At 50.5% G+C, this 14975-nt stretch overlaps 1 protein-coding gene across 1 annotated transcript in view; it reads left to right on the top strand.

The window, feature by feature from the left end:
* The first annotated feature begins 3072 nt into the window (after positions 1–3072).
* GALNT10 (polypeptide N-acetylgalactosaminyltransferase 10) overlaps positions 3073–14975 on the top strand; it is a 194249-nt gene continuing 182346 nt past the window's right edge. The window contains exon 1 of the mRNA XM_012653183.1: positions 3073–3231. Within this exon, the coding sequence (XP_012508637.1) occupies positions 3073–3231 (159 nt within the window). The remainder of the gene's footprint in view (positions 3232–14975) is intronic.

Below are 14975 nucleotides of genomic sequence, written 5' to 3'. Positions count from 1 at the left end.
AATTTGCAAAGACCCTGAGTTAATCGTCAACGTGGCGTGTTTGAGGAATATAGCAAGACCAGTGTAACAAGAAGAGAGGAGAGAAGGCAAAAGCTAGAAGTTGGGTCAGATCCCACAGGGCCTCGTGGGCCGTGATATGGAATCTCATAGATTATGCTAACATGGAAGGAAGCCACAGGCCAGTCCCAGTAGCAGGTAGCCTTGTGTTTGTAAAAGGATGACTCTAACTGCTGTTACCAGCATTGTGCTCAGTGCCGTGGAGGCACATAAAACAATTTTGCAACATTATATAATTACACAAATACTGTGTATCTACCGCAGTATAAAAGACATAGGGCTAATCACAGCAACATTATTCACAGTAGCCAAAAGGTAGAAACAACCCAAATGTCCATGGATGGAAGAATAGATAAACAAAATGTGGCATATACACACAATGGATATTATTCAATCTTAAAAAGGAACAAAACTCTGGTACATGCTATAACATGGATGAACCTTGAAAATGTAAGTAAAATATGCCAGACACAAAAGGATAAATATTATATGATTTCATTTATGTGAGGTACCTAGAATAGTCAAAGTCATAAAGCGGAAAGTGGAACGGTGGTTGCTAGCAGCTGGGGGGCAGGGAGGAACGGGGAGATAGTGTTTAATGGGTACAGAGTTTCAGTTGGGTTGATAAAAAAGTTCCGGAGATGGACAATGGAGCTGAGTGCACAACAATGTGAATTTACTTAATGCCACTGAATTGTACACTTAAAAATAGTTAAAATGGTAAATTTTATGTACATTTTATCACCATAAAATATATTTTAAAAAATACATTTAAAAAATTTTTTAAAAAATAGAGTTAGGATGTAGAAATAGAAGAGTGGGCATTCTGGGCAGAGGCGACACGTGCAAAGGTCCCAAGGCAGGAATGTGCCTGGCATGTTCTGAGGAACAGCAAGGAGGCTGACGTGTCTGGAACACAATGAAGAGAGTAATGGGTGAGGGCTAATCGTGGCCTCGTGGGATCCTGTAGTTTCTTGTGGGAATCCAGTGGGAGTGGGAAGCCACCGGAGGGATTTGAGCAGACAGGTGATACGATCTAACCTTTGTTAAAACAGGAACATTCTGGCTGCTGCATTCTTTAGTCGCAGTCTCATTTGCACAGGGGCGTAAGAAAAGCACCTCCCTCAGTGGGTAACTGTGTCTGGCACGGAGCAAGCATTCAGTACAGGGTACGCATTATTGTGATGGAAATCCAAAGAAAGACCACAGTCCCTTGAGGAGAAGTTTTGGAGGACTTTGTGGAGTTAGCAGTTCAACAAGACACAGAGGGATGAAAAGATTTCCACAGACATGGATGAAGGGGAGGAGAGGGCTTTATGGGTAGAAGGAACTGTGTGGTTAACAGCACATGAAGGAAAACAGAGCCGGCACCTGGGCTGAGGGAGGAGCAGAGTAGAAAGGAGGTGAGGTTTGATCAGCCCTAGCTGGTCGAGAAGTGTGTACTCAAGAGCCAAGGTGATGGGAGCCTTGAAGGCTTGACGTTTGTAGCAGACGTCAAGATCTGAGCTGTGATATCAGAAAAACTGAAGCCACATCGCTAAGCCTGGAGCTGGAAGAACTGGGGGGCAGGATCGTCAGGATGCTATGAAAGGCTAAGGGCGGCCAGACACAGGGCTCAGCGGCTGGGCTGGAGAAGCAGAGAATCAAGAGGACGACTTGCGGCGTGGCAGAAAGGAAGACAGCGAAGAGGGTGCCTCGTCCCTCCGCATCAGGCAGGAAGCAGTTAAGTGACGAGAATTGAGCGCCCCGGGAGGAGCCACTGGCATCGCCGCCGTCGGAATCCGGCTCCCCCGCCCTCCCAGGCAGCCCCCAGACAGCCCGACTTCTCCTTCAAAGCTCTCGCCACAGTTACAGACACGTTGCCTAGTCTAGTGCAATTACGTGTTTAACGTTTCAACGCCAGACTAGGGCTCGGGTCTGTTTTCATTTAATCCCGGAGCCTGGCACCAGTGTCTGGCACCCAGTAGGCTCTCGCTAATGTTTTGCTGAGTGGCTGAATGGGAGACAGAAACGGACAAGAGGTTTCGGAAAGGGCTCAGTGCGCTGCGTGTCCAGAAGCACACGTGGGACTGGAGGGCATTCTAACTCCAAGGGAGTTGGATTTGCGTGAGAAAAGGTCCTGCAGAGAGGCTACCGTCACCTACCCCCCAGGTTGCAGGATCTACCGACAGGTGGAGGGAGGAGGGCACAGCTCTCCACAATTTACAAAGGGCGTTCACACCTAACGCCAGGGGCCTCCAAGAGGAAGGAAATCAGGGCCAGCCCGCAGAATAGTGAGCGTGGAGCTCAGCGGTGGCCCCATTTCACGGCTGTGAATACCGAGTCCCCGGGGTCAAAGTATGTCCGCAGGTCCTCCGGGCTGACCCCAGGTGGGCGAGAAGCCCAGGGGCTGCAGGCGCAGAGTTTGGCGGGGCTCCAGCACTACGTGCATGTATCCCCAGGGAGCTCACGAACTCTCAGCTGCACTCCGGACTCAGACTGCCGGGCAGGGCGCTGGGGTCCCCAGGCGTGCCCGAGCGCGCGGACACACACCCGCCCGCCGGCGCCCAGCCCGCACCAGTTAGCGCCCAACTCGCCAACTCCGGGACTTTCGCAAAGCTCCCGAGGGCGGGGGAGCCGCGGAGGAGCGGGACGCACCATCGCGGCCCGAGAGGGGGAAGCGATCAGACTCGGTACCCTGCCGCGACCGGGCGGACCGGGAAACACCACGGGAAGGTCGAGGCCGGCGGCACTCGGGCTCGGCTGACGACCCCGCAGAGGGCGGCGCGGGGCGTGCGGCTCAGAGGGGCCCAGGGGCGGCGCGGCGGCGGCGACCCCCCCGGCGGCGGCGGCGCGGTGGCGGCGCCCGGCTCCCCGGCCGGCGAGCGGCGGAAGTGCCGCGGAGTTGGAGCGGGGCCGGCGCCGCGGCCGCTTCTGCTCGCCGAGCTGCTGCCGCCGCCGGGCGGACGGGCGGACGCGCGGAGCTGGGGGCGGCGCGGCGGTGCCGGCGGGGCGCGGCGGGGCTGACCGGCCCCGATGAGGCGGAAGGAGAAGCGGCTCCTGCAGGCTGTGGCGCTGGTGCTGGCGGCCCTGGTCCTCCTGCCCAACGTGGGGCTCTGGGCGCTGTACCGCGAGCGGCAGCCCGACGGCACCCCCGGGGGATCGGGGGCGGCGGTGGCCCCGGCGGCAGGACAGGTGAGTCCCCCAGTTGCCTTGGTGTTGGGGACACTCCCTCCCCGAATTCACTGCTAACCTGCGGCTCCTTCCTCCACCTTCTCCTGTCTGCCTCCTCGGAGTCAGCGCCGGACACTCTTCTGCTCTTCCCATTTTTTGGATGGGAAAATTGAGGAAAATTGAGAGAAAACTGAGTCCTGTCGGGACTTGTCCAGGGTCCCATGTCACTCAGAAACAGAGCTGGAACTAGAACCCAGGATGTAATTTCTTACCGTACCTCACCATCCTCCTTCCTGTCCCCATCTGGTGTTCCGTGACCTCTTCCAGCATCTCTCTCTTTTGGAGGTTCCTATCTGCATAGGTATAGCCCAGGACGACTCCTGCCAATCGGAATGGAAGTGCCGGTCCTTCTGTTTGGTGACCAGGTCTTCTCTGCTTCTCCTCCCCCCACCCCCACCTGCTGATCCCGGTGTTCCCTGCTCAGGTCAGCCCCTACCCTGTTTTCCCAACTGCCCAGTGAGATACCTGGGCCTCCCTCCTCCCCTGTCCACATTTGTTCAACCTTCTTGTCCCCAGCCTTATTCCTTTCTCGGGTCCTGTGGATTCCTTGGAGGATGCAAAGATCATGCTCCCACGGCAGCTTCGGGCTTCTTGGGGTGGGGGAGGGAGTGAGCTCCAGGTCCTTGAGGGATCTGCTGCCCTTGACCTTCTGGGAGTCCAGAGGTGGAGATTCTGGTGGAGGGACCCCCAAAATGTCCCAGAGGCTATTGGTGCCCAGCGCCCCGAGGATTAAACACCAGATGCCCTCCCTATCTCTTCTGAACTTGCCAGTCTGATTAATTGTATTTATTGCAGCCAAAACTGGGATCTTAATTCTTCCTGCCTCCTCCGAAGTTACCCATGCCCGAGTGTGTGTGCATTTAGACTAGCAGCTCCCTGATGGCAGAAGCTCTGTCTCATCACTCCTACCCTCCCAGTAGGTGCCAGTGAGCATATGCATGCCTGAACTGTTTCATACAGTGGGACATTTCAGGCTTTCTTACATTCAGGTTTTCTTTCTTTTCCCTGGTCCCATGGGAAGGGGATAATTTGTGCATCAGGGTCTGACTTGACTGATTGTTGGCTGGCCTCAAGGGAAGAGGCTGAATATTTTGACGGTTGATGGTTTCCCTTTTTCTTCCCAGTATCAGGCTGCTGTCTAGGCAGTCTGGCATCTTGAGCACAGAAGGCTCTTTGCTACAGAACCGACCAATTTGAGCTCAGCCTGTCACTCTGGTAATTGTTTCAAACCACCCCAGAGGATCTGGTTGATCTTTCTGGTAGAGCTTACTGTTTAGAAACTAAGGGCCCAAACTCCTTTCCTAAACCACTGGTTCAAACCCTGACAGCCAACTTAGACCTCTGTTCCTTAAATACTGTGTCTGTAGGGATTTTTCCTTCATGAAATCCCTTTTCTCTGTTTCTACCCTATGCCACCATCAGGGCTGGGAGTCCAGGATTCTGTTCTCAGATCTACTCTGCTGTGTGTGTCCTTCATCGCCCCTCATCTCCTCTGATCCTTACGTTCCATCTATAAAATGTGATTATTGGTCCAGCTCCAACATTCTGTGATGCTATCAGTGCATCAGTGAGGAATACAATGGTCAATTCCTTTTTCTTTCTTGAGGCAGGAGTCCCTCGTAGCATCCCCAGTGGTGGAGGCTCCATACTGATCACAGCCCCAAGTCAAGCGGGAATGACCTACCCAAGTGCAAACTCTCCTTTGGAATAGCTGTAGCCAGTTCTAAAACAGCTCTCGACATTCTGCCTCTGCCTGGAGAAAGCCCTCGTATTTCATTTGCCGTAGATGCCAGAGACATCCTGATTTTCATTTTCTATAGACCCAGATGTGTAGAGAGAAGGTCAAGGTTAACTGCCAGTTTGGCCTGAGCTTTCAAAGTAAATTACTCACTTGTACAAGAGGGTATTGATGGAGTAAGGCAGCCTTTTGGGCATAGAGAGAGGGGAGCAACAGCTGGGTGCTGCTCAGAGCCCCTAACTGAAATGGACAGATAGACTCATCCGGGAAGGTCTAGTTCTTGTTCATTTCTTTTTCTCTGGAATAGCATGATGAGGAGGTGACAGATGTGGTGACGGGGTTTGGTGGTGGTGGTAGGGGGACATGCCAACCTATTATCCTCACTTTAAAGAAAATCTCTTTGCATCCTGGGAGCAGCAGAATGGAGCTGTTTCCCCAATGATAAGTTCTTCTAGGTGCTACAGGATTCAGCATTCATCTGCTGCCTTTCAGAAACACCCTGCCAAATTTCCACACAGCCCCTTTTTGTTTCACTCTCCAGCAGATGCAGAGCACTGGGCTTGGCCCTCAGTCCCTTGTTTGAATGTCAGCTGGCCTCGAGGAAAGAGGCTGACTTCTCGGAGCAGTGGTGTTCCACCCCTCATCCCAGTGCACTGGAACACGCACGTAGCACATCGGGCTGCTATCTGGTACATCTGGCATCCTGAGCACGCAGAGCTTTTTCGACAGGGCTGACCAGTTCTGAGCTGAGCCTGTCACTCTTGTAATTGTTGAGAGTCGTCCGAGAGCACCTTGTTGATCTCCCTGGTAGAAGTAACTGCAGAGGCTCTGGAGGGAAGTCTGGCAGGACTTTATCCAGATGAAAAATGTGTTCCTTATGGGTTTGAGAGAAGTTTCCTTGAGGGTGACATATCCACTGTTCGAGCAATACTCTAAATCCTTGGTTTCTCCACTCGATTGAAGAGTACAGAGTTTCAAATTAAGAGTGTTTATTGTCTGCTAGAACATAAGCCTACATAACTACCATGCCAGCTCATCCTGGGTATACCTCTGCAGCTGGGTAGGGCCACTGATTTATAAAGGACACATAATGCTTCTAGGATTTCAGTACTCATCTGGTTAGACAGTTGGCTTCTTGGAAAGCTGCAAAACCGAACAAGAAAAGCCAGTCTTGAAGCCATCTTCCTTTTAACTGGGGGGATCCCTCTCAATCCAAGCCCAATCTGTTTAACATCTTGGTTTAATTCTGTAGTCTGGGCTGGGTATGGTGGCTCACGCCTGTAATCCTAGTGCTCTGGGAGGCCAAGGCGGAAGGGTTGCTTGAGCTCAGGAGTTGGAGACCAGCCTGAGCAAGAGCGAGACCCCATCTCTATTAAAAAATAAATAAATAAATAATTATTAAAAAATTCTGTAGTCTGTTTCATATTCCAGGCTTGGGAACGTGTTCTTAAAAATCCATATTAGGCCAGGCTTGGTGGCCCACGCCTGTAATCCCAGCACTTTGATAGACTGAGGGGAGGGAGGGATCACTTGAGCCCAGGAGTTTGAGGCTGCAGTTAAGACCTTGTCTCTCAAAAAACAAACAAAAGAACAAAAACCCATGTTAGGAAACTCGTTGCAGCCCCTCCTCATTGCTGAGCCATAATCTCTTGTGAGAATGACTTTATTGGATTATAGCGTACATGGAATAGAAATTGATGGGAAAATGAAATACCAATGACTTTAATTTTCAAGTGTCAGGGATTCTTGTCATTGCATCAGAGAGGAACTTTATTCTTAGAACATCCAGACATCAATAGATTTTTTTTCCCCTTTTTTAAGTCTTCGTGGTGGCAGAGCCTTGCCTATCAGAAAGTTAAATATGTAGAAATGTAGCCTTGGAATGATCTCTTTAATTTTCTACGGAGGGGCTGGTTAGATTGCTGATCACTTCTCTGTCTGCATACCCAGGTGAAATCTGATGCCACTAGGGAAGTGTCGTTGATTTACCAGAGCTAATCTGGCTTCCTGCATTGTTCCTCTCATTCTGGGCTTGCTGTCTGCCAAGGAGCCCAGCTGAGGAAGGCTTAGGAACAGAGGCCTGGCTTCTAGTCTTTTCTGCTACCCTAAACTCACTGTGTGACCCCAGGAAAGTGACTTAACCTTTCTGGGCCTTGGAGTCCTCATGTGCAGCAGGCTTAGATTTAGCAGCAAAAAGGAAAGGCAAGTGTGTATTATAATGGTGCTTCTTCTCCCCTGGCCAGGGCAGACATTGCTAATCAATCTCGTTTTCACCAATCCTAGGCTTGGTCTCAGACTGTTTCTCAACACTGCTACTCAAGTGGAGTTAATGACATGTTGAAACTCATTTGCGATGCAGAGAATAGACACTTGGTTAGAATTTTTCCAAGTCTAACATCCTGGGGTTCTGTGAGTTTGCTTGGAAGCACATGTTGGAAAGGTCTAGATAGTGGGAGTGTGTTTAAACAGGACTCTGTTTCTAACTTGTAATGAGGCTACAACTTAAGGATATTTCATATTTAAATGCCTTTTCTCAGGCTGTAGTCTAAGGATGCTCAGCCTTTAATCTGTTGGCTCCCATGACATGATAACAGATAATAGAATCAGGAATGAAAAAGCAAAGGCCCATTTAAAAGATAACAATCTAGCTTGCTAATTGTACCTTGTCCATGCTCAGCTCTTACACAGAGATGGCATCAGGATCTCCTCACTGTATAAAAAACACCCCGAGGCAAACGCGGCAGCTAGAAGTATGTCTCATGGCAGCTAAATGCTCCTGATGGTGTTTGCAGCGGGTTCTGTGTTTTGCATTTATCAGATCTTCTGCATCTCATGTATGTGTCAGAGCTGGTAAGGGAAGCCTTGAATAAGAGTCTTGCATCTCTAGAGAACCGCTGTCCTCATGCTCAGTGGCATGGGGGGAAAGGAAGTAGCCTATACTGTCTGAGTTCTAGTGGCCAAAAAGTGCATCGTGGCCTCCCCTTCCAGAAATGTCTCCAGGTGGGAAGCACATCCTCTTCTAGCACATAGCACAAGGTTCGGCATGTGGAAGACAGTCAGGATGTGTTTGCTGAACGATCGAAATGTGTCAGAGCAGGCAGAGGGCTTCAGAAGCCATCTAGTCCAACCCTCTCATTCTAGTAGGTATGGAAACAGGCCCAGAAGTGGGCAGATCAGTTAAGCAAGTTCTCACAGGAAGGAATGCAGACCGGAATCCAGCTCTTCTCCAAGTTCGTGCTCTGTTTCACCGTGAAGACTTTTTCCCTCCACATACTAATATTTGATCCTTCTCTGCCATTATTTCCCTCATAAGTCAAGATTATCACCCCCAAGTTTCAGAGGCCAGTACTTCATGAGACCAATTATCTGCTGCAAACTACCTGGCTTTTTTGTAGATCCAGTTTTATAAATTTTCTTTCCAACTTTATATAATCTTAAAGCAACTAGAATGGATTAAACTTTAAGGGACACAGCTAGGGAGTAGAGGAATGAAAAGGATGTGTAGCACATGGCATCATTACTGCTATCCATGGCAGACGGCTCATCTGAGCCTAAGAGCCACCTCAGATTCTCTGTCAGTTGCAAGGAACAGAATGAATTAAGCCACCAGGACTGACATGGGTGAGGGAATATATTCGCTCCTCTGAATGCAGTTGGCTTCAGTTATGGTATGACCTGGAGGCTTGTGGTATTGTCAGGGCTCAGGCTCCTTTTCTCTGAGCTCTATTGGTCCTGACTTTCTCTGTGTATTGGCTTTGTCCTAAACTGAGTCCCCACAGTAACAAAAAAATGGTAGCAGCTCTTTCAGACCCCATATCCACACCTAGATACTAGAGGAGAGATCTGTCTCCTCTGGTGGCTTCTACGGAAGAGAGAGGAAACATCTTTACCATCAGCTCTTGCAAGATATCCTTAGCGCTTACTGGTCCAGTTTGGATCTCATGTCGTCTCTGAACCATTCACAATTGCCGGGAAGATGAGCTATGCTGATTGGCTTAACCTATCCTGGAGCTAGGGATGGGGTCAGCCCACCTAGATTTAAGAAGAGCAGCTCCCCAAAGAAGAATCTGGGTGCTGTTGTGGGGAGGAAGAGAGAGATATCTAGAGAAGAAGCCAACAAATGGCTGCTCCAGAATCCTGCAGACACGACGTCCCAGGCGGGCATCAGTCACTCCCTGGGGAACAGACGTGTTCCTCGGGAGATAATCTCTTTGTCCCCCTGGACTGTTGAGCACTGACCCTGCAGTCTGGAGGTCTGTATTCTCATCCCAGCTCTACTGCCCGTTGGCTGAGATGATTGACTGTGGGGGCCTCAGTTTTTTGCTGGGGAAAGCCTGGGTGCGAATGCTTGCCAACACACTGGAGGGATGCGATGAGGAGCAGTTGGAAGCTGTCTTTATTTAATCTTGCGAGTTCTGCTGCCGCCTTCCTTTCCCCTCACAGATGTTCCGAGAGCTGACCCCCGTCCCCATAGACGCTAAAAGTCAATTCATTGAAAAGTTCTCTTAAGCTGAAAAAGAACGGTCTCTTCAGCTTCAACTTTTTTTTCCGCCTGGCCCTCTTAGCTGGAGGAGGCGGAGTGTTCATACTTTGGAAGCTAGAGGAAGCTAAACAATTCCGCTTGCTGTGGTGGGTGGGTGTGTATTTATGCGTGTGTAGCTTTCTCTCCATGTGTCTCTCTTCTCTCTCTCTTATCTTTGGATGGTTCCTGTTTGCTGCCCTCTGCTGAGTGTAGATAGGAGAGGAAAGAGAAAAAATCGGGCCCATTTTCTCCTCTTCCTTTTGGTGTTGAGAGAATTCTGACCTTCAAATGCTGAATTCTCTTCAACTCTCTCAGGTGATGAAAGCCACAGCATAGAATAATACTAATAAGCGGAATAATGATGTGGATGGTAATGAGGATGATGATGTTAATAATAATAATAACAGTTCCCATGTATTCAGCACTTACTCTGCTAGGCCCTTTACCTGTACATCTTGTTAAATACAATTGTAAACAGGCAGGATTGAAGGAGGCAAGTGCAAGTACTTGCCCAGGGATGCAGGCTGCAGTGGTGGCGCTGGTATTTGAGCCTGTAAGTCTCTGACCCAGAGCAGAGTCCTTAGCCACTGTACTTCCTCCTTATCTGAGCAGGAAAAAGGACCTGTCTTTTCACCCCTGTCCCTCAAGCCCCTCCTGCGAGGCTGCTATGGGAGCCCCGATGTTTAAGCAGAGGGGAGAGACCATTACCCTAAGACTGAACCTCTTCAGTAGCCGAGGAGGAGTTCATTAGGTCACTTGGCAGTGGCGTGACCTGGAAGAGGAACCTCTGCCCCACCCGCTTCCCGAGGCCCCATTGGCGAAGCGATTCCCGGTTCTTCCTAGTTTGAGACGTTGTGGGGCAGCAGGTAGAGCTCTAGCCTTGGAGCTGTACGCTGCCTGATTCAAAACCCTTGGCTTGGTCAAGTCGCTTGACCTCTGCCTCGGATCCTTCGGGAATTAAAAGGGAATAACATTAACTATGTTAGGGGGTTCTTTCGAGGGTTGAATGAGTCACTGTGGGCAAAACCCTGAGCACGGTGCTTGGTGCAGAGCAAGTGCTCAGTAAATGTAGTTACACTGCTGCCCTGGGGAAGTGCCTGGCTTATAGTAGGGACTCGGTTCTTCTTGGCTTCCCCGTGGCTGAGATAGGGAGCTCTACATACATTGTCCGTTGTTCGGAAAGTGAGCAGTTGGAGGCTAAGTGTTCGGCCTAACAGCACAAGGTTAGAAGCAGAGGGAGACACAGTCTCGCTTATTTTGGGGTGTAGAGAGGAGGTTGTGCATGCAGAGGCTGCTCTTTGTACCCCATGCCCTGACTCCTTAGAATCTGAAGCAATTGTTGGGGGTACCTTCCCACTTCCCACCTTGGGAGAGAACCTAGACCCTCTGTATCCTTCTAGTGTGAGTTCATAGGCTGCCGCCTCCAGGAAGTATTCTTTGGTCACTCCAGCCCCTAAGGGTCACTTACCAGTCTTGGCTCCCCTAAGCCTCGATTTTCTCATCAGCCTACTTAGCTCCGAAGCCCTTCCGGGAAGGCCTCTGGCATCCTTCCTCCCTGCTGCATTGCCCCTAAACCTGACTGACCCCTGCTACGGCAGCACTCCTAAAGCCCTGTATGTAAATCTGTCATGCAGTGTAGTAATTGTTTTTAATCTGTCCAGATTGTCTACTTCATGAAGGCAGGGACTAACCTTTCTCTTGGTCACTCTTGTTTGCCCAGAATGTTTGCTGATTGACTGAGTGAGTGAGTGGACAGTATGGCCGGTACTCAGTAACTGCTGGCCGAGTGCAGAAAGCTTAGCTTTAGCAATGGTTCTTAAATTTCAGGGTGCTTCAGGATCCCCGGGGAGCCTGTTATGGATGGTGACTCCAGGGCCCGTGCCCAAGGAGCTTGATTGGGCTCGTCCAGGTTGGGCCAAGGATTATATATTTAACAAATCCTATTGAGGGTCCAACAGGGAACACGCTTCACTCTGCCCACGTCCCAGGAGACAGACCTCTCTTTCCCCCGGGGCCCACTCTTCTTTCCCCAGGAGTGCTTCGGGATCTGCCTTTGAACTTCTATTCCTGGCAAGTGTGTTTATCTGCAGCTCCCCGAGTTGCTAATCAGCACCCGCAGGGGACCTCCGTGGTGCCTGTTCGTAGGGGCACCAAATGAGAGGCAAGGGGGTCAGTCTCTGAGTCTGGGATCCGGGGTGGATGGTGCACTCCGGATCGCTGTGAGGACCGGCCGGGTTCCTAGAGCTTTGTTTTCCTCTGACGCCCACAGTCTCCTGCCCTCCAGGATGGGTGCTGGGTGCTCTGTCTTCCTGCCGTGAGGGCAAGGGTGAGGTGCTGTAAGTGGGTAAGCGGCTGAACTAGGGGTGTCCTGGAAGGGGTAGCATTACGGAGACCCCACGAACCTCTCCCTCATGCTGGAGAGAGCAGAGGAGAGAGCGTGGGATTGGGAACCAACCTAACCTGATTCCCAGGCCCATGTCTGCCCCTTGCTAGCTCTGTGCCTGACCTCTGAGGCTCCAGGCTCCTTCTCCTAAAGCAAACACAGTCATCACTACTTCATAGTGTCGTGGTGACGATAAGATCAAATTAAAGATAAAAAGATTGAGGTGCAGAGAGGTTAAGTAACATACCCAGGGCCACACAGCTAGGAAGTGAAGGAAACAGGATCCCAACCCACCTGAGATGCTTCCTTCTGCAGCCTGCGCCAGCCACCGACCGTGTGCTCTTGGGTGAGTCCGTGGGTCTGCCCCTTCTCCCAGGGACTCAGTGGGCTGCAGTGGGAGGTTATTGCCGAGGACCCCACGAGCCTGGTTCTCAGATTTGTCGTTGGCTCTGGAAAGCTCTTTCTTTAGCCGAATGCCCAGGCAGCGGTGCCAGGGCAGGGATTACACCAGGTCCCACGTGCCGCCTGGATGCCGCCTCGGGCAGCCTCCCAAGAGCCCAGTTCGCCAGGGTTGTGTGTGCTTGTGTGGTTCTCCCCTGTGAGTTACAAATGGCAGTGTCCTCCGAGAGGCGGGCTGCCGAGCGGAGGGGACTGGTGGGAGCTTCTGGAGGAAGGAGGTTTCTTCCAGGGAACAGGTTGGAAACATCTGGCGGGGGTGTGTGTGTGTGTGAAAATTACTTCCTGCTGCTAAAGCACGTCGTATGTTCTCAGCTGAAAACTGTTATTTTTTGCATGTTTCCTCCTGAGTATTGATCAGAGTCAGCTACTGACGGTTAAAATGCGTACGTGTATACGTGTCTATTTGTGAAATAACCTGTTTCTAAATTTGGCACCTAATGTTGGTGAAAAGTTAGTGATTCTGTTGCTGGAGCACCAGGGTCTGTAGTATAGATTCCTGGTTATTTTATTGATAATAAACCTTAATGGCTGTTTCCTTCAGAGAGCTTCTTTTATTATTTATTTGACCTTTGTGTGTGTGTGTGTCTATTTTTTTAAACCTTACACATACACTTTAACAGAGGTTGCAAACTGGTGGCCTGCAGACCAGTTATAGCCCAAAGATATTTTTTGTGTTCCTCACACAGTGCTGGCCCATAAATGATTGAGTGTCTTTATTTTTAAATGTTAGTAAATTTCCAGTACCTAAACATCAGAACATTTAACATGAAAAAAAAAATTCTTATTTCTAGTTTTTTGGGAAAAATCTAAAAGTCTGGCAGCTGGGCCCAGGTTCCAGAATCATACACATTTGCTGGATCTGGGTAGCAGCAGCCGCCGTGTCACCGTGTGGTCTCAAACCCGGGTACTTCTCCCTTTCACGTAACTGGCCTGGCCTCGAGGGACATTGGAGTTTGGGAGCCCAGCTTTATAACCTGCAAGCTCCCATGGTCTTTTCCTTGTTTGTTCTCTTTATCTCACGGTGGAGGCAGGGCAGGGAGTATGGTCCCCACTTTACAGATGAGAAAACTGAGGTCCAAAGGGCATAAGTGACATGGCTAGTCACAGAGCTGGTAAGTTGAGGCTAATCCTTCTCACTCTAAGACTCATGTACTTTTCAGGAAAAAAAAAAAGAGGATTACTTGGAAATGTGAATATATAAACTTTGGGCTCTTGAACAGACTCACATTTATAGTCAGATGATTCCTGTTCTATCTCAGCCCAGGAAACCATTTACCTTGCTTTTCTCAGCTTCTAGGTATCTGAAGCTGCAGTTTACCCTGTCTAATAAAGTTTGCTCCAGCTGTGTCAGGGGCTGCTGTAAGTTTGTTAGAAATGATATAGGTACAGAGTCCACTTTTGTTTTCTGCCTCGCGCTTCCTGGCACGTCAGGAAACCCTGGATGTGCACTCCTGTTATTGGGGGAGTGTTAGGATCCCACGAAATGAGAGTGAAGAGAGCTTTCCCAGCAGAAATGGCACATGCTATGTTCCCTGCTCTGAGCGGACCTCAGAGGCATCTGGGGTGTTTCTGGAAAAGAGAGAACCTGAATGAGAGCAGTTTGGGCCTCGCCAGGCTGTTTAGCTGAACACAGCCACCCATGTCTCTGAGTACAGTGCTCTTTGCCCGGGCAGGGATAGCTGCAGCTCTGCCTGCCGTTAAGGAACCTTCCCTTGGAGGCTACAGGTGACTCCTGGTATGGCAGTGGGGCATAGGGTGTGGGCACAGCTCAGCGTGGTGGCCAGTCGTGCACTGAGAGTTACCTTTGTCTTTGAGTCCTAGCTCTGCAGCAGTAACGATGACGATCATTCATTTATGGAGCTTTTATTGCATGCCACGTACTGTGCACATCTCACATCATCAGTGCTATAACCTCAGGAGTTGAGTGACTGTTGTCATTTTACAGATGGGAAAACTGAGGCTCAGGAATCTTGAGTCACTGCCCAGGCCTAGAAACAAATGGTAGGACTCAAACTCAGATTTCTGACTCCCAGACTTGTGCCCCTCGCTACCATGATTTACTGACTCCTGTGGGCAAGTCATTTAACCTCATGGCCTTCATTTCCTCACCTGTAAGTGGGAATTATACCTTCCTGGCACGTGAGCAGGGTACAGATAAGAGGGATGGATCAGTTTCCCAACCCCTAACTCTTCCTGCCACCCCTCCCTTGGGGCAGTTGTCAGCCACTATCGTCTGGTATGAGGCTGTCTTTCCCTCTGGGGTGGGGCCCCTCTGCTCCCGGAGATGGGGTCTCCCAGCAGAGTCAGCCCCAGGGCCTAGGGGTCGCCTCCCTGCCCCTCCTCCCCCTTCCCCTGCCTGGATCCGCTGCTCCTCACTCTCCCCTGGCAGCGGGAGAGGCAGCTGAGGGCTCCTGCTGCCCAAGCCCTGCCAGGGAACAATGGGGCATGTTAAGAAGGCTGCCAAGTGCCAAGCTGGAGGTATTAAAGGGACATTTGATTAGTTTTAACTCTAATTGTCAGGCTGTTGCTCTCTTTTTCTCTCGGTAGCAGTTAAGGGGAAAAAGCCCTGGTGCGGACTTCCTCCCTCTCTGACTTGTGTGGGC

Source organism: Propithecus coquereli, unplaced genomic scaffold, assembly GCF_000956105.1.
Source record: "Propithecus coquereli isolate 6110/MARCELLA unplaced genomic scaffold, Pcoq_1.0 Scaffold419, whole genome shotgun sequence".
In the NCBI taxonomy this organism is placed as follows: Eukaryota; Metazoa; Chordata; class Mammalia; order Primates; family Indriidae; genus Propithecus; species Propithecus coquereli.
This window is presented reverse-complemented; position numbering and strand designations above follow the sequence as displayed.